The 25800-nt window shown below is 43.2% G+C and overlaps 1 protein-coding gene and 1 long non-coding RNA gene across 8 annotated transcripts in view; one reads left to right on the top strand and one right to left on the bottom strand.

Moving 5' to 3' along the window:
- Positions 1–8675: 8675 nt before the first annotated feature.
- Positions 8676–12110, bottom strand: LOC120410183. Its single transcript, XR_005602140.1, has 2 exons — positions 11793–12110; positions 8676–11544 (listed from the first exon to the last, which is right to left on the bottom strand). It is a non-coding gene; the product is annotated as an uncharacterized LOC120410183 (long non-coding RNA).
- A 109-nt stretch (positions 12111–12219) lies between these two features.
- The window catches only part of GRID1 (glutamate ionotropic receptor delta type subunit 1), a 496708-nt gene continuing 483127 nt past the window's right edge, over positions 12220–25800 (top strand). For all 7 annotated transcript variants that reach the window (XM_039553667.1, XM_039553668.1, XM_039553669.1 and 4 more), the window contains exons 1-2: positions 12220–12638; positions 14804–14959. In XM_039553667.1, coding sequence (XP_039409601.1) covers positions 12560–12638; positions 14804–14959 — 235 coding nt within the window. In that variant the 5' untranslated portion in view covers positions 12220–12559. The remainder of the gene's footprint in view (positions 12639–14803; positions 14960–25800) is intronic.

Raw genomic sequence — 25800 nt, forward strand, 5'->3', positions numbered from 1 at the left:
TTTTATATTCCTGTTGTCTTTTTAGAGCAATGAAATATAGAAAGCTGGATTCCGTCCTAATTTACATATCTTTATCAAAGTACTAGAGTTAAAATACTGTTTTGCTGGGGTATTCTTGATAAACTTTTCACTGGTGGGGAAAATGAAAAAGAGCTGGAGAGGTGAAAATCTGAGCTACTTAGCAGTAGCTAAGAACTCAGCCTGGAGAAATTTCATGCATTTCGAACTGGCCAAGATTGAGGTCAGACCCATTTGGCTTTGTTTCCTCACCTATACTTTGTCTCTTGAAATCTGAAACAGCATCCTGAGCTGCTGCTTGTGCTGCTTGCCAGCCTGGTTTGTGAACTACAGAGAAGCTAGTGCTGGCTGTGGCCTTGTGTTGAAAAGGAGTTCACTCTTCCTTTAAACTCCCTCTCCCTAGCATTAATCCAAAGCAATTAATTATTTTTCCTGTGAGCTAGAAAGCTTATTCTTCTTGTGTGCTGATTTGGTTATCAGTAGCTGTATTAATTTGGTGATCTGATTCTTTGAACCTATTGGTTTAATTGTAACTGTTCACTCAATTTTTGTCATTGCATTATTCCATCTTTAGTTTAGTAAAGCTGTACAATGAATCAGCTTAGAACAACTATAGTTATTTAAATATTTTTTTCTTGTTCAGCCTTGAAATCAAATCCATAATTGCACACAGTACAGATTTATTCCACTACATTGCAGCAAGATGAGCTCAAGGTTACAGAAACCAACATGAGAAATTTGCTTGCCTCTTGTTCTTGTTTTGCCACCAGTGTTCAAGAATTCCTTTTAGACTCCGTCAGTATTCTGAATTTGTTTCCCCTCTATAAGCAATATAAAGTCTGATTGTGTGCTAATGGAAAATCGTTTAAGCTGCGGTGTTGCCACCTTCATCAACAGAAGGGTGTTTTCATCCTGTGCACACACATTCACATGATTCACTCCTAACTGCAGAGAGTGAGAACTTCCGCTCCAGCATTTAGAAGTCTAAACAGAAGAAATCATTCACTCTCCTTTTAAAGTGCATCCTCTGAGGCCATATTAGTTAAAGCACAATAAAATATGTAGCTCAACACTGATGGAATCGAACGGGCTGCTGCCACTGAGGGACAGAGGTGCTGTCAACCCGTGGTGTACCCGGTTAGCAGGTGGCATGCAGAAAACACTCTCTCAAGCTCTGTAGGGAACAGGGTGGCTTGCAGTTTCTGTCTGCTTAACACTGTTAGACAAATCCAGGGATTGTTCTCCATCTAGTGGCAGTTGGTCCAATGATTGGCCTACAGATCCAGGGGGTGGAGCCACATAATGGAAACGTCTGGACTTGCGGGTTTTTGCTAATAACTATCTAGATAAATATGAGGGCATGATTGCCTGATTATCTGTGACTCTGAAGGACCTGGCAGATTTTTATCTCTGCTCCTGTGGTTTTGTAGTCAGGCAGTGAGGTGGATGGGTGGGCAAAAAGAAAAGGAGTGGTATCGCTGATGGAGGGCTTTGGCTTCTGAGCCCAGAAATGCTTCTGCTGAAAACAACACTGAGCCGAGATTATAATGCAAATTTCACCTCAGATTATGACACAAAATCCATGCATCCATATCAACTTCCACTTTGAACAGAGAAAAGGAAAATTCTACATTATTAACATAGGCAGTGCCAAAATTTTGTTGAGTGTCTTGGGCATGCTGGACTGAAAAGAAAAACATGAATAGGAAAAGATGTCTTTTGAGTCAAGTATTGCACCCAGTAATTACATATGCCTGTCAGGTTAAGGAAACAAAGTTATGAGGTTTGTTTTCTTAAATGGAGGACAAGATGGATAACTGTGAATGGATAAAATGCACAAAGAAGCAGTGTTTTGCAGGGATATGTCTTGTTATAATTGTTCTTTAATAGCTCTTCAATGTGGAATTAGAGGGAGGTAAAGCTCACTAAGGAGGTGTCTCGAATGTATTTATTAAGAGGCTTTTTTTATGTGTGTAAGGCAAAGGTGATCAGTAGCTAGTTTGCAGCTAGTCTGAGCTTTCAAAAGAAATCCAGGTAGGTGTCACAGAATGCCAGGAGTAGAGGAGTGACTGAAGCAAAACTGTCCAGCTGCTCTGCGTGGTGTAGCAGTGCTGGGAGCAGCTGCATTCTACTGGGTGGGGTAAGGATCCCTGGCAGTGAAACAAGGAACCTGTGCAGAAGTGACAATTTCACTGCGGTGATACCAGGCCAGTCTGGTTTTCTTCTCTTGTTGCATGGAAATTTTGATTTTGCTCAATGCAGGGGGAGGGGAGGGGGGAAGTCATTCTGTTGTGTGGACTGTTCCTGAATCAAATGCAGAAGGTTTTTGGGGTTCATGAGGACTATTGCATTTGCTGCTGATCCTCCCGAGCACCTTTCTGTAAGCCCTGTTAATTCAGTTGACACAGAAGAAGGTGGTAGAGCAGTTATGGCTTTTATTCATTTATTTTAACTGGTTTGCACTTAATTAAGGAACATCCATGAATGCAGGTTGGAAAGAGAGGCTTGGAGTAGACAATAGGATGGCAAGCACCGCTATGCCACCTGTCTCTCCTAAAGGCATTTTACTTGGTGAATTATGGGAACTATGTGAAATGATTAAATAATGGATGCATCTTCACTCAATATTTCTACTGGATTTCTTTAGATCCTGACTGTAAATCTGCTGCTTGAGAGGGAAACCTCTCTCTTAATATGCCCAAGTAGGTGGTGAGGTCAAAGATATCTGAACAAACCAGAGAGGAGGGTAAAATATAATTTATTCATAATGGTAAGTCCATCAAAAGCATAAATGACTAACAACAATTTAGAGATAGTGTTCCAAACAAGGTTCAGAAACAGAATTTTGCTTTATTGTAACACATGACACAAAGATCCCTCTGTACCTGTGTTTTTTGTATTTTGGTGCTTGTAAGTCCTGAGGGAAACAAGGAGCTTGTGGTATAAAGGGGAAAGACTGGCTACTCTTGTGTTTTCACCATGTACTCTGTGAGGAAAAGGGTATTTAGCTGCTTGGGTAACAGGTTTTGTGGATCTGCAGATAGACCAGCACAGGGGATGGCATCCATGCACATCCCCGTATTCCTCTAGGAGAAAGCCAGAAATGGAAAAGTATGGTCCTTGTGCATTGTTACAAACAACCCACTTTGCAAACTGAGATTAAGCTGGCAAACCAGTAAGATAACCAGGAGGTTTTTACCAGCTTGGGAACACAAAAGCACAATCTGCTCAGACATCTTGGAGAGGTATTTAAAGGTTATTTTTGGAACAGGGCAGGAACTACCCCAAGGAAACTGGTCAAGTAATGATATGGTGGTGATAAGTCCGGAGGGCTGCTTGAGAGCGTGAAAACTCTGTAATGATTTCATACCCTCCAGTATGTAATTTAAAATGTAGGTGTAAGGATATATTTTGGGTTTGAGGTTTGGGGCTTTTTCCTTGCCCCCTCACCCTGCATAAATTTTTTAATGTAAAGTGTTCTTCCAAGAGTGCTTTTCTTACTTGGTTGTGGACTCTTGCATGACTCAGAGCAGTACATGAAGAATCTTCCTATGTTTCCAGGGAACAGAAATCCCTACCTTACTATGCTCTAAAAGGTCAAATTCAATTTAATAAATTTATCTCTCTGGAAAACAAGCACCTTTTTTTAACTTGTGAAGGGGGGAAAAAAAGAATTTGCATTTTGAAAACAATAATCTAAAGTATATTATAATTATGTAAGTGTGAATGCTAAAAGCTTCTATTACTGAAACCATGCTGGTGTAAATCCTCAGTACATGTTGAAGTCAGTAGCATTATTTGTAATTCTATTATATAGTCTCTGTAAAAAAAGGAGAGCTGCTGGGAAATGCAATTCAAATTTGGTCTTGAAGTGCTTATCTAAGGGCTGTATCCTGCCAGCATTTTAAAAATAAGAGTTGTAATCAATGCCATTGCTTAAAAATCAATGTTGCCTGGTCTAGTCATGTGTGATAATACAGCACTGCAGCAAACAAAGCTATTTCCACTGCAGACTTGCATTCAGATGGATAGCATGTAGCTGTAGTAAAATATATTGCTGTATAGTGCAGCACAGTTTGGACTGGGAGCAAGGTAAAAGTGTATTTAGTGATATTAAGAAGACATTGGAGAGCGTGGGACCTTTAGAAACTGTTGGTCAGTGAAGTTTCATTAGGGCTCAGTGACAGGGTCTGTGACTCATGGAGTGCTGGATGCTTAAAGTGGTGCCTGTTTTTTATCCTCTCTGCCCTTTTCATATAAACGCTTTACTGCAATAACTACAATTTTTCAGAAGACTTAGAAAAAATGTTTGGGCTTTTTTATCTCTTTCTCGGAACTGTTGAGTCAAGTATATAGAGTAATAGTTTAAAGTTCACTTTGAATAAGAATCAGTAAAGAGAGATGTTTTCAGATGCTGTGTACCAGGAATCAAAGTATTTTGGAGCTCTTAAACCAATTTGTACTTTTTCTATAGCTTAAACTTCTACACTATGGCAATAACACCCAAATGGTGCTATGTGGAATGTTGCAAAGTGAGCTGGTCCTGGGTTTCCTATTTCCACTGGCCATACTATAGACTATTGCAAACAGGTCTATGATACACTTACGTTTTCAGCTGACGCTGTGGGAATGGCAAGGCATAGGTGTTGAAGGGATGAGGCACCACTAAGGTGTGGCTTATGTGACTCAAACCATTGGAAGGGTTGTGAATGCCTGGGTATGTTCATAGAAATAGTTTCTTTGCAGGAAGCAGCATAAAATGCCAACAGAAAATCAACCTGACATAAACAAACTTCTTGACATGGGGAAGCCTGGGTTAGAAAGCTGTTCTTGCACACAAACACCTTCTACAGCCTAAAGTAGAAAGGAAGCAGTGTGCTTTTCTTTTTCTCTTCTCTCCCTTTCTCACCAGGCCATATGGAAATATTTCAAGGTGGTTTTTACTCCTTTTTTTTTTTTCTTTCTCTCTCTCAAAAGAAGTGTATATTCTTCCCCCGCTCCTCTTCCAATACCTAGTCATCAGGACACCCCTTTCTCATGTGGGAGACCTAGTTCAGGTGCTTACTCCAGCAGAACAGAAGAAATCACTTGAATGTAACTTAGAGGAGAGTATAACCAGCTTGTAGCTCTGGGTGGCTTTGTCTCTAGAGCTTTTCTTATTCATCTCAATATAAGGTATTGTCCCCTGTTTCACGTACCCCTCCCCACCATGGTTAAAAAATTGAAAGGAAAAGAAATCATTAGACATCTGAAGTCCTGTCACTCAGTCAACAATGGAGCTTGGATACTGAAAATTTGCATCCAGACTCAGTTAAGTGGAATGGGTTGGTCTCAAGTACAATAACGAGCATTTTCTGTTTGAAATTATTTAAAATAAGATAGTTTTTTCCTAATTTCTGTAGGATCTACAAACTTGAAATTACTTAAAATTACTTGTTTGACCAACCAAAAATAAACCTACCATGTTTCCCCTATACCTCCTAGAGAAGTAGGACAGCTGACTGAGTGCAGGAACTGAGGAAAGGAACTTGATGTTCTTGTTCACCCTTAAATTGAGAACTGAATACAATGTTCATGCAACAGTCCACTCAATTAGTCATGAAATGAATCGGTGACTGTGGTGGGAATGTAGCCCAGGAATCATGGCTCCTCTGCTCCAATGGCTGGATTGCACTGCCTTTAAAAAAGTATCCCCTTCTTTGAGTAGGAAATTTAAGATATACCATGACACTTTACCCTACTTTTTGGCTTGATTTTTTTTCTTTCCTTTTTTTTCTTTCCGCTAAGGGACAAAAAATACAACAAACAAAGGCTTTGGTAGAATAATTTTTTAAGTCAGGCATACAATGAGAAGCTGGTGTTTTTGCTAAAAAAATCTTCATTTCAACCCTTCCTGGAAACATGAGTATGAATTATGAACTCCATTACGGGGAATCTTTTCCCAAAGAGAACACAGATCCCTGGGAGAATATATTCTGTATGTGACTGCCATTAATGCTAATGGGGTCACTGAGAAGGCCAATTCTGTACCTCATTTTTACTAATGGTTGCAGAAACACACTGGAAAACAAACAAACCAACCCCATCCCAAACAAACCCAAGCCACCAACTCTGTGACACAGCATTGCAAGACAAAAGAGAGGCCTTACCTACTCGTAGAAGTGACCCACTGTGAGACAGTCACTAAACATAATATAGTTTAGAATGGACTGCTGAGAAAGATCAGGGTTTTTCTTTAAGGTAAAATTACTTTCCCCTTAGAGTACTTTCCATTGTGAGGCTTTTAGAAGGACTCTGCACGCACAAACTCCATCAGTATTTAGTGATGGCAAAGGATTGAATTAGTGCAGTTGAAAAGGTCCCTATTCTTTGCCTGAGATGCAGAAAGGGCAGCATTCAAGTTTCTGGCTTGTAGCAAAATATTTCTGCTTCCATCATTTCTCGGTGGAGTTTGCAGTGAAGTAGGAACAAACACGAGATCAGTTACTGTGTCTTGGCTGGAGGGCAGAACTTTTTAAATGTATGTGTTCAGACTTTTCTGGTTCTCTGCTTCACCATGCAGCAGCATCTACTTTACTGGTTTGTTACTGTCTAGATGGGTAAAGTGAGAAGTAGCTAGCAGGAACGTGACTTCTCCAAAATCTTCAACCAGCTGAGGTGAACTGCAGGTTAAATTCTAGTAACTTGCTTTTTCCTCTGTCTGGCATAACCACCCTGCAGCTTCAATCGACTCTAACAAAGCAAGGATATATTTCTGTGGTCAAGTGTTGGGAAGTTTTATAATAGTGGAAGTACTGGGATATGTATTCACAGTGAAGTATCTGTAAACCAGAGGTGTCATTCTTGGCTTGTTACTATGTGTGAGATTGGTCAGTATGTATTTATGAAGGCTGTACATGGAATGACATCAGGGGTTTTTCCTGTTGTGATTTTCCTTTTGGGATGTGTCTGTCTCTTTGGGTTGCTGTGATGGCAGAGGACAGCTGTCCTAGCAATGTCTTATTATCTGTAATAGGCAGCTCACTGAACAGCTTATGAGACTGGACTGTGTGTACTATGTGGATGGGTCAATGAGGCATGCAAGATGTTTTGGAATGGAGTTCCCCTGGAGATGGGTTTATATTGGAGAATCTTGTAAATTGTTTTTTTCTCTCAGATGAATGCCAGTGAAGTTGGTTCAAAGATTATCTTTATATGGCTACTATTAAATTATAAACAATTGACAAACACTTTTACTTGGAGAGCCTTCATTCTTATGAAACTGTGCTGTAACAAAGATGGCAACCATACCTACTTTATTTTCTTAAAAAAAAAAAAAAAAGGAAGGATCTCTACTCAGGAAAACAAACTTACAGACTTTAGCCTTTTCCAGTTAGTGTCCAGTGGATATAATGGCAAGGGGCTTGCTTGCTTACAAATGAGGGAGAAAAGTGTTTTCTTTTAACTAGGAGTTACACTCCCACACTTTACAGTAGTAACAAAGGATTCTTTGGTCCATCTGTGTGTTAAGAGTTCTCAATAAAACACATATTGGTGATATTAAAATGTTGTGAATAAAGAGATTCCTTTTCTTCTGAATCAAAGTGTTAATTAGATACAAATGCCAGGATAGTGATTACACTTACCAACACTGATACAACTTGCCTTGCACTACATTAAGAGTGCATTTATGCAACTATAAAAATGTGGGAGGCCGGAAAGGCCTATAAAGACCCTTGTGTATTGAAAAGAAAATGCCCATTAAAGAAAAAATAGGGTGTAAAAAGTCACAGTTGGAAGAGAGGAGTAGGGAAGTATATATTAATCTTATCAAGATGCAACAGATATTGAAGTGATGAAATTAAGCAAACATAAGTATGAATTAAATCAAATCTAGGCTGTGTGTACTCTGCTGAATTAAATCAGGTAAAAAATATGGAAATAACAGTGCTTTGCCTTCTTTATGGCATCTTAAAAGACATGTCAATCCAAATAAAGTGTTGACTGTAGCAAAGTTTCAGATTGTTAATAGGCACACAACAAATTAATCAAGAATGTCAACTGTCCTGCAAAGAACTCTATAATTCAGCAGCCTTTTCTTGCAGACTCTAGTCCATTTACTCCTGCAAGATTATCATACTATGCTATCAACCATGAAAAGAGAAAAGGTGGTTTCAATAAGCTAAAGGAAGCTTCAATAAAGCAACTGAAACCTCAGGCTGTCACCACAGGAGAATGACATAATGAATTTTTAAATATAAGCATCCACAAACTTTGGAATTAAGTTAGGCTTGAGGTTTTGCAGTACTGTTTCTGAAGAGAAGCACAGCTGCTGAATTTCATGGCATTTTAGAGTAAGAAATTTTACTTTTTTGTGGGTGTGTTAACAGTAGACATCTTGGCTATTGGGGAAGGAGGGAGATTGTTACCATTGTTGTGTATTAGGATATTTTTCGGGTTTTTTCTTTTCATTCTTCCAACTCCACAGAGTGAGCAGCTAACAATTGGAGGTATTATCTGCATCTTTACACCTGATATAGAGGAGGAGTTCCATTTGCTTTCAGAAGGAATAAATCATTGCTACACGTACACAAATAGATACATACACACTTTTATGTGGGGAAGCCTCAGTTTAGCTATAGTAAATGGGTGAAACTTGGGAGAAGACTCAAGAAATGTTTAATCTTAAAGCCTTCCATTTATTCTGAATACAGGCTATGATAAAAGTCTCAGTGTTATGGTCTTGCAGAGCTCTTGCTTATGAAGCAGTTTTGTAAATGTGAGGTGCTTTCCAGATCGAGGCATATCCTGCAGCCATAGTTCTGATGATGTCTTTCAAAATGTGCTTCATTCTTGTTATGGCAGCACAGAGGGACAGAGCCCTGGGCACAAGGCTCCGAGTGTGGCACTGCACAAGCCTTTCAGTGCGCCTTTCTAGGAAGTTCTATGTTTCTAATTGCGGTGTAGGTTTTGGAGTGTTACTCCAGCCGTTCTCTTGTAGCAAAACCCACTTGGTACAGATTTCATACTATGTTCATTCAGACAACAGAAATAAGCACAGCAATAACTCGTGATAGGTCACGAGTTAAAATCACCACAGCGGTTTGCAAAGGTGGTAAGAGCTGTCTGAGGTGTGCACAGAATCGCATCTGTTGCCACAGAGTTGAACTGTGACCAAGTGGCTGTCACTTGAGTTGGGTTTTTACCTGGCCTATTTCTGTTGAGATGTCATTCTTCTGCGGGCACTATAAATCCAGTGGTACCTTGTGGAATAATGTGTCATGAGTTGCCCCCTACATGATGATGATGGAATATCACAGCAGCTTGTAACATTCTTAATATACAAAGTGTTGGCAAAGGGATTGGCCTTGTGGTGTCAATTGCTGCACCTAAACAATGTACACCCACTGCTAAGTGTCAGCACTCCCCTGACTGCAAACAAGGAATGGGAGGGTTGAAAGGAGAGCTCTCATTTATACCGGGCTTAGAAATGTAGCATTGATAGCTTTTTTTGAAGGAGGGGAAATCATAGAAGAAGTAATTGTTATGAAAACATAATCCAAGCCAAAGTTGTTGGGATTTTTTTTGGTTTAGAAAAAAAGAGTAGAAGGAGAGGAGAAAGGGGAAAAAAATTTGCAAGTAACGTGAAAGAAAAGGTAATGCAACCTGAGTTAAAACCAGATGCAATGAAGTTTTGATGTGACATCTTTTTATCTTGCAGAGATGCTACCGAAGCTGCAATCCTCCTTTTTACTGTGGTGGATCCATTTAGGTCTCATTGTACTTTGCGTGTTACATGTCAGATTTTATAGCATTTAAGATTTCTTCTGTGCATTTTTCTGGTTTGTTTTTGTCTTCTGACTGTAGCCTTCTGTCTGTTTTTGGTGCCTATTTCAGTTGGTCTGTTTTGCTGTATTCTGGTCTCTTGTCTTTTCCCCTCTCCTGCCCTTGGCTGGGACTGGATCCTTTTCTGCATTCAGAGCACTGCTCTTGGATTTCCCAGGAAATTTTGTAACTTGTCCAATCCACTGAGTTTAGAGTTTTAATATTTTATATTACTATTTTACTATTACTAAAATAGCACCCAGAGGCGTCCCAGCTGAGGTCAAGACCTCGCTGTACAAACTAAAGTAGGAGGCAAGCCTGTTCCCAAGTGCTTGGAGTGCAACTATAACTGATGTTTGGATGCCTGCATAAATCGTGGGATTAATAGCTGCATATTTCTACAGGTTTTAGGCTAGGACGCTAAAGCACTTCTCAAACACAAATAAATTTAGCCTCCTTTCCTCTATGAAAGTCAGAGACTTGGTTCTGCAGTAACACTTTCCCCCTCTCTAATTCCCACACATGTACTTGTTACTGACATATATATGACTCTGGTCAATATAGGTGCTTAACTTTTTAAAGAGCCTGTGTAAGTCACTAAGTGCATATTGATTTGAAGCAAATGTAAATTAGAATTAATTTTGACTTGCTAACGTAGTCAAATAAGGAACATTTCTATTGATCTCTGTCCCAGAAGCCAATTATCTGGATTAAGTGTTTTTATTACGTGAAATGCAGAGTATAGTATATATCATTCTGCATTGATCAGTGTGAAATTGCATATTTAAGACAAGGACTGTAAGTAAGAGTAGTTAACAAGTGATTTATTTTTAAAAAGCATATCTTGTTTTATTTACCCCTGCTCTTCCCTGTTCGAATGCTGTGTTTGTAACTACCACTGAATAGGAGGTCGTTGATGCATGTGGATCAACAGGGATTCTTGTTCATATCATTTCCATTTCAGCTTCCTTCCCTTTCACTTTGCTCCATCTATACTGTGTGTTCCCTCCCCCTTCTGCATCCCCAGCCCCCTTATCTATATTTCCTACTCCTTAGTATTGAGCAGTTCTTGCCGTACTGTGCCCTGCATGAAAAAAATGCTTTCTACATTGAAAAAATACATTGCAGCGATCGCTCCTGCAAGCAAGCAATGCTCAGCGTCGGGAGCATTTACTAGCGCACGTACAGGTGATGGTTATTAAAAGTGTGCTGAATACACATGACAGGGATGCTGTAGCCAGTGCCAGAGATACGGGCGCCGCCGGCCCCTTTGTCGCCACTCTGCCGGGGCTCAGCAGGCGGTGGGGGCCCGCTCCTTCACCGCCGAGCCCCCGGGCTCGCCAGTCCCTTCCCGGGAGCAGGATGAGGCCACGGCGAGCTGTTACCAGGCTTGCGCTTGCAAGACGGCGACCTCCAGGAATCGCTCTGCCTCCCGTTACCCAAAGGCTGACATTATCTGTATGTACCCCTATAGCGGTCCGTGTGCCTCAGCCCCGCAGCAACTTAATAATCTTGGTAACATCCTGCTCTCAACTCATTTTCTTGGCAGTAGTTTTAATTACGTTTCGGGCTCCTGAATGAATTTGTTTTCTCTGGATCCTCGATATATTGAGACGCTTGTCACGTTTAGGTGCCTGCAATCACTGATGCGTTTGTTTTAGGGGATGAATTAGTCTTCTGAGCCTGAGCATGTCCAATTTATGAATTAGATTTCATTGAAAGCTAGAACAAAACAAAACAAGAAAAGGTTTTGCTGTACCACTTTTCTTCCCTACCACCTCGCCCCCAGCGCAGGGGTAAAAACCTCGCATTTCCATTTCGTTCCTCAAACACGGATCACGTCCCGGGCTCGAGCGTGTGGAAGCAGGAAGGGGCATTCCCCCCACCGCCCGCTTCGGTGCGGTGCCCCCGCGCCGCCCCCCGTCGCTGAAGTTGGAGGAGCGGCAGCGGGCGCAGCCCCGCGCCCTTACCTGCGGGGGCGTCCCGTGGTGCCGGGCCGGGCGGGGGCTGCGGGAGGCCGCGCAGCGCTGGGCCCCCTCCGGGCAGGGGCTGCGGCCCCGCGGAGCAGCCTGCGCCCGGCAACCGGCAGCTGCCCACTCGCCTCGCATGCCTGCGCTTCGAGCATCGGTCCCCTACCCCTTTCCTCGGGGAGACATACATGATATAGAAAGAGATATATAGATAGATACAATTCTGGCTCTGTCTAATCTATTCCATCGCAGCCAATCGCCCTGCTGTGGCCCCGGCTCGGCGCTCCCCGCAGCGCTGCGCGCTCGCCCCGGCGCGGCCCGTGCGCCCCGCTGCCCGCCCGCCGCGCCGTGCCCCGGCGGCACCGAGCGCCGAGGCTCCGCAGTCACGTGGCGCGGGGGGCGGGCGGCGGCGGCGGGGGGGCCGCTCCGCAGTTCGCGGTCTGCCGGCGCCCCGGCACACACCGAGCGCTGGAGGCTCCGCCGCGCCGCCTGCCAACCCGGGATCTACCTCCGTGATTTTCTAGCCCCGGATTTTTTTTTTTTTTTTTTTTCCCCTCCTCCTCCTCATCGCCCGTTTCCCTCAATCTTGGAAAATTCTTGGGGCGCTGGGGGAATTTGGGTTTTTTTTTTTCTAAGAGGGAGGTGTTTGGGCATCTCCCCCCCCGCGCCCGCTGCCTTGCTCCACCTGCCCTTGCGCCTTTTTTTTTCTTTCCCCCTGTCTGTCTCTCCACGAAACCCGGGCTGATGTGCTGTGCGAGAGGCTGGAAATGGAAGTGTTGATGCTCTGGCTTTTCCCCTGGATATTTCAGTGCGTTTCGGTGCGGGCGGACTCCATCATCCACATTGGTAAGAGAGGGAGCGGGGGGGAGGGTTGGAAAGGGACGCGGTAGATAAATAAATATATAAAGGAAGCGTCTCGTTTAGCCGCGATAATGACACGGGCAGCGGTGGAACCCAACTCCGCGGAGAGACAGGAGGACGGATGGGAGAAAGACAGCTGTATTCCGCCCCCGATTGTAAAGTTAGGGGCGAAATTCCGCCTGTGCGCCGGGCTGGGAGCGGGCAGGGGACCCGCCGGGGCCGCTGCTGCGGTCTCCCATGTGGCTGGGGAGTCTGTGCTTGGACCTGTTTGCGTGGAAAGGCTTTCTTTCCCCCCATCCCCCGCCTCCTCGCCACCGAAAACAAACAACCGCCCCCATCACCCGAGCAGGAGAGAGGCATAGTCTGAACGTGCTCGCAGGGAAAACTTTCGGGGAGATAATCCCCTGGTTTCCATCTCCTGCCGTAGCAGGTGTCAGCCAAGCCGGAATGCGGGGGGCGGAGAGGGGAACTTGGCTGGGAAAGGGTTAGAAAGGCGAGCTTTGCAGCGGCTCTTGTGTGTGTGTGTGTCTATGCGCGCAACTGTTGTGGTTTGAATAAGATCTCATTAAAACCCCTGGGCAGCAAGAAGGCTGTATCAGCAGTGGGAGGAAGAGGGGGATGAATAAGAGGCAAAAGGAAAGGCTGATGTGAACTTTTATGGCTTCTGGGAGCAAGGCATGGTGATGTCCGCGGGAAGCCTGGCAAGCAAAAGCGAGGCTCTGCAGTCACCTTTTGGCTGGTGTTGAAAGGTACCAGCAGGAACGAAAATGAGGATGTTTAGGGGTGGAGAGGGGGGAGAGAATCACTTGTAGAGGATGATAGAGGAGGAAACGGGGGTACGGCCGGGAAATGAAAAGCCGTAATTCCCACCAGCCTTTCGGGGAGGATAGGAGATCAGAAAAAGGAGGGGGCCGGGGCAGGAGCCATCCTGGCGAGGGGAGGCTCCACGGAGACGGGAGAAAAGTCCCGTGTCGACCCGAGGCAGGGGAGGGGAGAAGGGAACCAGCCCTGTAGCAAGTTTCCCAGCATGACGGCTCTGGGGCCGGTGAGGAGGAGGCTCCGGTCGTCGCCGCTCGCCTCCGGAGCCTGGGGGCGCAGCCAAGGCAGACAGCATTGCGGAGCCATTAAGGAGACGGGGTCAGCCCTGACCGCAGCGAGGGACTCCGGCCCAGGGGCAGTCCCCAGGGCAGGGCAGACCCCCGCGGCACCGGGGCCAGCCCCGCGGGGAGGAAGGGCGGCGGCGGGGCGGCCTTGGGGAAGGGCTGAAGTGTGGGTGAAGGAGCCTCCGCGGGTCTCGCTCTCGGCTCCGCTTCTCTTGCGCGTGGACGGTGTCACCTCGGCTTCTCCCCGCACGAACTTTAGCCCGAGTGCTGTTTGCTAAGTAAGTGCTGGCAGAAAGAGCGGTCCGCTGGGCAGGAGCGGGGAGCTGCTGTGTGCAGAGCTGTGATGCACACGGGCAGTGCACAGAGGCTCAAGCCACAGGCACGCACGGTGTGAATCAGCAGGACTTTTCCAGGCTGGGGAATAACGTTTTTTGCTTGGGTTTTTTTTTTGCCAGCTCTAAAGATCTCCCACCGCCGCGTAGAGCAGGGCAGTAAGCCTGGCGTGGGCACACACACGCTCCGTAGAGAGGGATTTTATGTAACACACATCGCCAGATGTTTTCAAGTTAACTGCATAAACAGGACAGTGAAATTAAAGCTTCCAGGTTACTGGACACAAATCCTGGCTTCACGTTCGTGCGTGCTTGTAAGCCTCAATAAAACCGCGGACCGAAAGGCAGCATCCCAGGGAGAGGCGAGCAGCGAGCAAAAAGTTGGTGGAGTTTGCAAGCCTGCTCCTTTTCCCGTCACTGGCGAAGCAAGTCCGTCACCCCGCCGTGGCTCTGGTTCAGGGCTCCGTAAATGCCGGTGGAGCAGAAGTGGCCGGGAGGAATGCTGCGCTTCCCCGTGCCCGGGACGAGGCCGCCCACGTGTGTGTGGCCCGGCCCCACAGGCGCCCGGTGTCCCCGGGGCTGCGCCACCCGGTACCGTGCGAGCCGGCTTGAGCCCTGCACGTCCCAGAGCCCTGCTACCCACGTAGCGCGGGTCCTGGGGCGGCGGGCGGACGGGCCGAGCCCTCCTCACCCTCTGCCGCCTTCCTCCCATCAGGTGCCATTTTCGAAGGCAATGCTGCCAAGGACGACGAGGTGTTCAAGCAGGCGGTGTCGGATCTGAACCTCAATGACGACATCCTCCAGAGCGAGAAAATCACTTACTCCATCAAGCTCATAGAGGCCAACAACCCCTTCCATGCGGTGCAGGAAGGTGAGCGCCTCGGGCGGCACCCACGGCGTGGGCGGGTTGGGTACGTGGAGGGGACGGGCTGAGGGAGGATCGTCCCGTCCCACCGGCGGGGAGGGAGCGCCGGTGACTGCCCGGACCTGTCCTGGCGCTCGGCTGGAAACTTTTCTTCGGTCGGGGGTTGGCGCTGTCTTACAAGGAAAGGGGAGGGACGGCGCGGTGCAGCAGCGGCGGCGGCGCCGTGCCCGGCCCAACCCAGCCGTGCCCGGCCGTGCGCAGCCCGCGCTGGGGCGGCAGCCGCGCGGCGAAGGAGAGCACAAGGCATGGAGGGCTCCACAGCGCTCCTGGCTCCGCCAGTGCGGAGGGAAGGCCGGACCACGGTCGCACCGCTGCCCCCGTGCCACCAGCACGGCCACGCGCGGACGCGGCGGGACAGGGCACGCGAAGGGTCCCGCCCGCACGGAGGGAGGGGGCGATGCGGCACGGAGGGGCCGGGCAGGGGGCTCGGCTCTTGCGGGAGCGGCCGCGGAAGGTGCGGGGCACAAGCCGTCACCTCTCCCCGAGCATGCGGGGAGGCAGGGCCGGGGCGGCAGCGTGAGCGTGGAGCTCCCTCGGGGGGCTGGGCAGGGGGGGAGGGAGCCGCCTTCCCAGAGCTTACAAGATGTGAAAAGTAGCTACGTTGGTAAATCATTCCAATTAGATTTTTTTTTTTTTTTTTTTTTTTTTGGCAAAAGGGAAACGTTTAAATTAATCAGCTTGCCTTTACAAATAAGACTTTAAAAAGATATTATTTGTGATTTAATGAAGCGAAGATTAATTATGGCCTAGGTTATTTAAGAAGCTGTGTTTTTCAGTAGTAATTATTCTAGAAACAGAGAGCTATTTATATATCCAGACTAGAATATTAAAAAAAAATGATTCATCACCAGCCTTACCCTTAGTTTTACAGAGCACAGTGAATCTTTCCCAGTATGAAAATTTGCATTAATCCATATGTATTTATGTCTAAGTTGTGTACATGCAAATTATGGCTACAAAATTATACCAAATGTTAATTTTTGTGAACTCAGAACAATTTCTTCTGCTCTATCTTTTCCTCAGACTAGGTGCTAGCTAATATTACCAGGAGAAACAGCAGTATATGTCGTTTCAAGGGCCTCATCCTATTGGCAGTAGGATCCTTCTGCTGCTCTGAAAACTTAGCAAGGTGCTATGAAAAAAAATCTTTATGAAAATGGGAAGAAAAGGACTTTAAAATGAAATTCCAGCCACATATTCAGACACCAAAGGAAAATAAAAATCTCTAAATAATGGCGGGTTGATTTATTGGCAAAGAATAACTGAACAATTGGATCTTCTTACATTTCCAAAAACTCGGTGTCCTATATTGGAGCTTATTCATATTCATGGTAGTGACAGTAGTTGGCTGGCTGAACAATGGCTTTCAACAATGTCTTTTCTCAGAAGTAAAACTGTATGAAACCATTTTGAATGTCCAGGGATCTGAGCTGACAGTCTGGTGGATGGGGTCCCTTTGCTCAATTTTGTTAAAAACAGGAAAGCATGACCTAGTGAAGGACTTTTCTTGGTCTAGTGATACGATTTTCTAATTGAGTTATTTGCTAACCTTGAAGATTGGGATTGCATTTATGAAAACTACTATGAAAATAAATTTTCTCTGTTGAAGTTCTATGTTGTATCCACAGGAAAGAGTCTGGTCAGATTTTTAGCCTTTTTGGTACAGGAGCTTTGTGCTACCTCAATATATGTAAATAAAGATGTTTTCTACTGTCCCTTCTAAGATACTCTTTCAGGGCTCATATGTCCATTGCAGTTCGAATTGCTCTTTGATGAACTGATACCATACTGGAGAGTTAAGGAAGTGGTTGATGATTCTTCTCAATTCCAAAAAGAACTTGTTCTCTATCACTGCTTCATTAAGGCACGTCAAGGTGTCTTTTGGGAGGACTGCAGAATGATCCTTTCTGCAAGTAAAAGCTTGCCACAATGGGAGGCCTAAGAAAAGTGTCAGACTTTGCTCAATTTCCTGACTTGCTTTGTTGGTTCAGGTCAGGTCTTTTTTTTTTTTAAGATTTAATTTCCTACTTTTGAAACTGTCATCCACACAGACAGAATGATCCATGGGATGTACAAGTTGCTGATGTGTTCTTACTGAGCAGTGTCTCATTACCCAGTGTTACTTGGTGTTGTTCTGGCTATTCAAAATCTCATTGTATCTCACTGTATGGATGTCCTGCTCATTTTGGTAAAATATTGCATGTATTAGTCAAAACAACCTGGAGCAAATCCACTGCCCAGACTGCTCACAGAATCTTGCTGCTGCTATGTAAAATGCCTTGACATCCACATTATTCTTCTGCAGCATCTTTCCAAGCAGCACCATGGAAATCAATGTTACCAGCCTTAGCTTCACAGGGATGGAACTTTTTTTACAAGTAAAAACTAATTTGGAATAAAAACAGACGATTGTGATATCACCACCAGAATAGTTATTGCAAGTAAACCAATCACAAATATTGTATTTATTGGAAGTGTCTTTTGCATGGTTTTGTAAGATGACATTGTAAATTATCCTTAAATCCTTTTAAAAGAGCGTTGCAATCAGGGACCTTCATTTCAAGGTATTGTGCTGGTAAAATTGCGGCAAGTCATTATTCCACGTAACAATGTCTAATACACAATGACAAGGCTTTAATTACTGATGGAGATAGTTTTTAGCATGTGTTTTTCCTGGCATTTACTGTGCAGTTGGAGAACATCTGCATGGGTAGGAAGCACAGGAGAGTAGTACCAGTACGGTTTTCTTGGAGGAGCAGTGCATTCACAGAACTGAAGGCCAAAGAGAAGATACCTTGCTTTTCATACAGAGTAGTTTTCAGTGCTGGGATGTGCTGAGAACTGTTGTTAGATTTTGGGGAAAAATAAAAAAGCTCTAGGGACTTTGCTGTAGTGAGATAAGGAAACTATAGCAAGTCTATATAGCAGGATAAGTGGTAGTTTCTGGTGACTGAAATAGGTAAATAAAATTCAGAGATACTTTTTCTTCAAAGACTTGGTGGACAGTCATGTTAATGGTTGTGTCAAGTGCCAGAGAACTGCAATTAAAGTATAAATTTTGTTTCCTCCTTTGTCATTCAGTTCAATGTTTATTGCATAAACAAGATCCTGTTGTGCCGATAAGTAATGAGATTTTTTTGGCCCCATCAAACATTCGATACCAAAGTGCAGCAAATGGGTGCAAGGAACTCCAGTGGCAAGGGATGAAGCAGTAAAAAGTGAACAGACCCTGGCTGCATAAAACAGGACTGTGTTGTCTGCCCTTGCCAGCAGTCATTGCATTTTGTAGAATATTGCTTTTATGCATGTGGCAGTTACTTGAGGGGAAAATTATTTTCTCACTGTTACAGGAGGCAATTTACATGGGGAATCATTGTTCTTTTCATATGATTTAGAGAAATGAACTCAAATGACAAACATGAAGTTAAACTGTATCTTTTCTTCCAAAAGAGTTATGTGCTGAGTTTCAGTTAAGTGCTTGTTTGTGTGTGGTGTGTATTTAAACTAGTACTTTAGTAACCTTTTTGTGATTCAAGGATTCAAATAAGTTCAAAGGTATGAACTTCTACGCTTTCAGTTCAAATTGGGATTTCTGAGCCTGTCATTAGTGTTGAGAAGGGACTGTGTGCATGACATATGGGTGGCAAACAGGTTTGCGGATGGGCTTGAAAATGCAATGGCATGTTTAAACTAAAAAAACCCAAACAAGACTTGTAAGTTTTTAAAATGTTGCTTTCAAAGGGGGCATAGTTAGCTGTAGGTCAAAACTGGGACACAAGAAAGCTAATACTTAACGTTTGTAGAGCCCTTAGGAGAAGGGATCAAAGGAGCCTGTTACTCAGAAACTGCAAAACTTGAAGCTCCTGTTTCTCAGTGGATGATGCTTACACATCTATGGAGCTTTCCTGGAGCTGAAACTTGCTGTTCCCTCTGCATAGCAATTTCAAATGAATTGTTTCTAATTTGGGAGGCCTTGTATGTGTGCTTGTTGATGTTAAAATGCTGTCAGTTCTGGAAACCAGAACAAATTTGGAAAATCAGAATGTGGTTTGAGAGCAAGAATGGTGTTCCATAAATGGGTTTATTGTCAGTCCCATACGCACTGCTGTGGTTTCAGAGCAACTCAGAGCTGCTGAGTTTTTGGGTGTCTGTGCTGTATACCACTGAGTGAATGCAATCTGTTATTATAGTCTGTAGCACTTGGTAATGATATGTACTTGACATAAAATAGAACCGACAGAATAGACTATTTCAGTTGGAAGTGACCTACAACAATATCTAGTCCAGCTGCCTGAATAATTCAGGGCTGACCAAAAGTTCAAGCATGTTGTTAAGAGCCATGTCCAAATGCCTCAACCACTGACAGGCTTGTGGCATCAAGTACATCTCCAGAAAGGCTGTTCCAGTGTCTGACCACCTGGGCAGTAAGGAAATGCTTCCTCTTGTCCAGCCGCAACTTCCTGTGGCACAGCTTTGAACCATTCCCACACATCATACCACTGGATCTCAGGGAGAAGAGATCAGCACATGGTTCTTGATCTACCTTGTCTCAGCACATAAATTTAATGTTACAACCACAGTTGCTTTCCAGCAGTTTTATTTGTTGAGAAGGTGTAAGCTAATCAAATAAGATGAAATAGAGAACTGTAGAACCAGACTCAGCAGCTCCATTGCTATTTACAGTTATTCATGAAATATTACATGTACAAATTATTAGGGTTTTTTTTGGTTTTAGTTTCGTTTGTTTGTTTTTAATAACCCCATGAAACAAGGCTTTATTGATTTGACTGCACTGGCTTGGGGTACTGGGTGCATAGGTAGAAACTATAGGCTGTACCTAGCTTTTTAAAGTAAAGCATTAAAAAAAAATAATCTCATCTGCCAGAATGGCAAAGGATTGGTTTATATTGATGTACTGTCAGTTTTTCTCCAGTGTTTTCTCTTGAGTCTTTCACTGTCAGGTAACTTTACCTTTATCTGCTCTTCTTCCATGCTTGAACACAGATTTCACACTGTTTTCATCGGAGTGCAAGGTCTTGTTTGGAAGTTTTGACAGGTGCACTCTGAACTCTCTGGAAAGCACATATTGTTACATACTTTTTATCCTAGGTTTAATATCAGCTTTCAACACTTTTTAAAAGCCAACCAGAAAGTGTAGGTAGGGATTCCCACCCTTGGTCAGAGAAGCCTTGCTGTGCAAGTACATGTTTTTTCTACTAGTTCTCTGCATTTAAAAGATGTTGCTCAGTGGGGTGAATGGGTTTAACAGTTTTACCTCCTTGGGCCCTCTGAGATCAGACCATGACTTATTAAGGACTGCCACAGTGAAGACATCTGTGACATTGTCATCTCATTGTGCTTGTTTTTGTGCTCTATAGTTGTATGTCTTGGTGTATTATAAACAAGAGTGTTTGCAGAGCTAAATAAAACAGCAAATTAAAATGTCCCTCTCTTAGTATTCATGTGTTTTTGTTACGTTGAAAGCAGTAGGAAGGAAAGGAGCTCATAGCCCATGAAGGAGTCCCTTTGGTGCTGAGGATGGCAGCAGGCTGCAGACTATGGCCCAATATCCACTTTTGTTTTGTTGGTTCATCCCTCTTGCTATTTGTTACTTGGTAGCCAACAGCTGTTCTGTTCTAATCACAGTTTAATTGGAGGTGCAAAATATTTGGTACTTTTGGAGGCAGTCCCACTTCAGCACATCCCTGGTGCAGTTTAGGTGTTTTCCCAGGCTGTACTGGGGTTAGTTCCACCCCAGCCACGTGCTCTGCCTTTGCAGGGGCTCCCATCAGTTCGTGCTGGGACGAGGCCCAGAGCTCGGTGTGAGACTGTCACACGTCGAGTGCTGCAGGCACTCAGGGGAACAAGGATGTGCTGTGGGGTCACAGCTTAGCATCCCCACAGAGCAAGAGGCTTTCTGTGGAAACACCAGCAGTGTGGATAGGACCTGATCAGAGCACAGGGGCCTGCCCTAGCTTGGCAGAGTCTGGGAGTGGAGAGAAGGCCATGAGAGGCATCTCAGTCCCTGTTTGCTGTAGGATGACAGGGTATGCCTTATTATTTTCATGCTTTGAAGTTAAAAGAGTTAAGTTTGAAAGGGTTGTTTTGTTTTTTTTACTTCCTCCATCTGCATAGCAGGTTAAATGCATTTCTTCTTTCTTCTAATTGCTAATATCTTTATTTCCATGTTAGGTGTGGGTGACCCATCTATTTTAAGGGTCTCATACAGAAAATTAGCTGCAGGTTAGGCTACAGTTCTTTTTCAGTATGTAATGGTCTTTCCCACTGATCCTGCTGCTGATCCTGCTCATTTACCAAGCAGCTGCAGTTGGGTTCCTTTTTCTGGGATTTCATTATGGAAAGTATGCTACATCATTAACTGGTATGCTAGAAATTATCTGAAAGATCAGAAATAAGCAGTGTTCATAAAAATGTTAGTGAACGTGCTTCAGGGTTAAATATTTTCTTTGTGTTTCTCTTATTTATGATTTTTTAAAGAAAAGATTTTTCTGAGCGCTTTGTTTGTCTGTGGCAGCTGTTCTCAGTCATTAATGTGGAGGAGGATCTGTAAATGTGAAATGAGTACACAAAACCTCCTCAGTCTGGTCTAGTTAAAATAATGGCTCAAGAAAAGGATCCTGAACTGTGAAATACAATCTGGATGTATGCATATACATGCATGCCCAAATACCCTGTACAAATAATTTAATTGCTAGACTTACTGTAATGTGTCCAGCAGGGAATATGCCTTGAGCCTTTCTCTCTTCAGAATCTTCCAGCTAGAGATGATTAGGGGATTGACTATCTAAGTATTACATTTTAATTTACATCTTCGTACTTGCTGAATGAGATGAATTTAATATTTTGATGTGATTTATCATGCTAAGGTTGAGCCATACAGTGAAAGTAGCTAAAGTTACACGTTCCTTGAACAGAGGGGATGTCATCGTGTTTATTAAAACTGTGGCTTACCACAGTTGTTTACTGGAAGGAGAACAAAACAAAGCCTCAAAGCCAAGTTATACAGCTATAATACTGCCCGACTGTAAGACTACAGCACACCAAGACTGTAGCTGAAACAGTTACTTCAGATGTAACTTTTTGTCATTTCAGAGCAGCCATAGTCAAAGTCTTTTTTTAGGCAAAGATGAAAATGTTTCTCATACTTTTATTAGTAATAAATTTCCTCTGAGGGGAATTCCTGCTGTGCCTTTATTCGTCTCTGTCATCTCATGCTTAGAGGTGTTTTTTCAACTTGCCCCTCAGAAAAAAAATATTACTTAGATTTTTGTAACCATGCTGCTGTGTGAGTCTTGTAATTGTAGGAAATGTAACTTTTTCTTTTAAACCTGCAAATGTCTGTGTTTTTCTGAAAGTGCCCTGCTAGAATAAAATTGGTCCACAGAGCTCTGTTTTTTTTGGTTTTTTCTTAGCAAGAGATTTTTCCATAATTTTCAGTTATTTGAGTTGATGATTTTGAAAAATGGTTTACATATTCTGTTTCGCTTTTTTTTTTTTTTGATGTAATAATACTCACAGTGATTTTTCTTACACACGGAAATTCTGTGTGGTCCTTTCCATTTGGAAACCTGTTGAAAGTGGTCAGGTTTCAGACTGAAGAATGGCATGTTTTATGCACAGGGCGCACCCGAGTCCTGCAGACTTCCTTACACAGAACTGTGTCAGGTCTGAGGTTGAAATCTTGGTGTCATCCTGAGAATCCTTTCCATTTCACTCTTCGCTGAGGCCAGGGAGCAGCTGATGCTGATCCTTAGTGTAGCTCCTTTCTTATTAGGATTCTTGTCAAGAAAATTGAAGTGAGATTGTTAAATAGTATACAATATTTTGAGAACCTCATTTTATATCATATGTAGATCTGTAATAATTTCAAAGGCAGATAATAATGATATGCTAATATGCCAGGTTTTCTTTCATTTATGTAACTTTAGGGCAATAAATATCTGAAATGAGAACTATGTTGAAAGGCTTTCTTTTATGTTTTTTCTAATAGCTTGCATTTAATTATAATTTGGAGACTTGATTGCTGTGTTTGAAAAAGTGTTCAGGCTTGTGGGTTTGGAGTGCTTTTTATAGCCTGAAAGGTTTGTCTTATCAGGAAGAGGCTGTCTGCACTAGCACAGCTTTTGTGAAGTTCCTTTCTTCTGACCCTGTTGTGCTTGTCCATTTTTTTCCCTTCTGCCTATTACGTATTCAGTTATGTAGTAAGAAAACTGGAAAGCACTAACAACTAGTCCTTAAAGGTAGAAAGAAGTAAGAAGCATTAATTTCAAGTGTTGTTTGGCTGCATTAAAACACACAGCAGGGTTGCTACTGCTTGACCTTACTGAGAACTATTCCCTTAGCAACCTTTCATAGAGGGAGTAAAAGGACAGTAAGAAAGCAATTTCTCCCCCACATAGTCAACAGAATCATATCTAAGAAATTAATTTCGCTCATCTAAACACACCAATCTCAAACCAAAAACTCCCAGTGGGGCCAGGGACTCATTAACTATCCTATTCCTCAGTCTAGTCATTTAATCCTCTGCTTTTTAATTTACTTATCTGAGTCTTAGTGATTGTAACTCGTAACATTGCTGATGGAATGCTTTCAATATCCTCGAAATCTCATTGACAATCTGGTTTGTTCTTATTTAGAAATTGAATAAAAGGATTTTCCATAGAACTGAACGTTTCTAAAGTTAATGAGAATTGCCTTTGTCAGTGGGTGAATGACCCTACTTTACACATTACACGATATTTAGGAAACACCAATTATTTGCTGCTTGATAATACTTCCAGTAGAGAAACTGTGTAATGATCTAGAGCATTTCCATAGCCCTTTGTCTTCTTAACTTCTCTGCTCCTATATAAAGGTCAGACTTGGGATAGTGGAAGGAGAAGTTGGCTTATGGGAGACAGAGCCTCTCAGTGTCTTTGCATGTTTGCAAACCCTTGACTTAATTTTACATTGATTTAAAAAATGCTTTAGAACTCCAAGGTAAACTCTGGTGTAAATTGAGCATTACCTTGTGTGAAATATTAGCTGCATTTTAATTGAAAAGACTGATGATTGCCCATTTTCTATCCTACTCGAGAGTATTTTTGGAATGAGAACAGTTATCTGAGAAGCTTAGAGAAAAGGAACTGAGGATGTGATGTCTTCAAGGGTCAAACCATAGAGGGCCTGGATGTTGAAGTGCACAAAAAATAAAAGGGAGCAACCCAATTATCTGCTTTAAGTTTATTTTTACTGAAACTTTATTTTTCTTTTCTTTCCTTTCAGCTTGCTTTTGCCCTGAAGTTCTTCAGTTACAGTGGAAGTAACAGTGTTTTTGATATAGGTAGGACTTAGTGACCCAAACAGAAATAGAAAAAGCTTGTTCCTCCTATGGTCTGAGCAAGGTGTTTGCACAGTATGGGTCTGGATTTTTAAAGAGGCTGGAGAAGGGTAGAGGTTTCACATCTTAGGCAAGCAATCATTTTGCAAATAATCAGCCTGTGCAAGGCATTTCACTTTCCAAGAGGAGAAAAGGAATTTTTGCTCACAGGACAAGATGGAGAAAGATAACGGTGTAGCAGAAGTTGAGGTTGACTAAGCCTCAGCTTGTAGAAAGCCACTTGCCCAGGACAGCTTGACATGAGAGTGCCCATATCTGCCTTAAAGAGTTGTATAGTCCACATGAAAAGTTAACTCCTGTTTCAGCACTACCTAGCTTTTGTTTTGCCTTTAAACCGCCCCCCCCCCCGCCCCCTCCCTCCTTCATAAAGGCTTAATGCATTGTTATGTGTTGAGGGCAGTTTACATTTTTGTGACCATGGTGTGTCCTCTTTGCTTTCAAACTGCTGTTCAAAAATATAATGTAATGTCAGATAAACTCAGAGTCATCTGGGCAATGTAATTAGTGATACCTGATTCTTTTAGAATCAAATCTGCAAGCCTCAAAAGCCATTTTTCTGTCTTTGAGTAGGCTTTTTTCGGTAACCCAATATTTTTCTCAGGAAGGTGTCTCTCCGTTATCCATTTGGTTTGTTCTTATTGCCAAGTCAGGGACTGTAGAGTTGTAGTTGGTACCTTTGTGCCTGGAGTTCTTAACTAAAACTCGAGTTTCTCAAAAGCAGTTAGCTGAGGAGACTTTCTTGTCTGTGGTTGCACTTTTCAGAGGCACCTCATCACTTTTAACCATGCCCCATTTTGTATGAACAGCAGGTCCATCATTCTACCTCCTGGTGAGGTTTGTAAATATAGGTTTTTTTCTTCCAATTCTGATGTCTTTTTTTACCTGTCTTCTCTTGTTTGGCAGGATGGTGTTCCCCCATACTTCCCTCTTCCCTGCCACTGCTCAATGCAATAGATTTTGTGGAAATGCTTTTTATGATTTACTGGATTATTTTATTTCCATTGCATTTTAATCATTGTGATGACATCTGTTGGCAGCACTACACAGATAATTTGTCAGAGTATATTCTAAGGTTTGTAAATGCTTACTTATATCTACATGACAAAACTAAGGTTTTGTCTTTTTCATTTACATTACAAGAAGTGGAATTGCATTATGGAAATGAAAAGTGTCTCTGGAAGACTTTTTGCCATTCAGTGACCAACAGGGGAAGCCTTTAAGTTTCATGTAGCTTCCTCTGTGTTACCTGCTGCAGTGAGCCTTGCATTACAGAATTAAGTCTCTCATACTGCTTTCACTGATATGAAGGGTAATCTTAGTCTCTTAAAACCATTTTATTTTAGATTTTAACCTTTAAAGCTGTTTATCACTGACATTATAAGGAAAT

Source organism: Corvus cornix, chromosome 6, assembly GCF_000738735.6.
Source record: "Corvus cornix cornix isolate S_Up_H32 chromosome 6, ASM73873v5, whole genome shotgun sequence".
Taxonomy (NCBI): domain Eukaryota; kingdom Metazoa; phylum Chordata; class Aves; order Passeriformes; family Corvidae; genus Corvus; species Corvus cornix.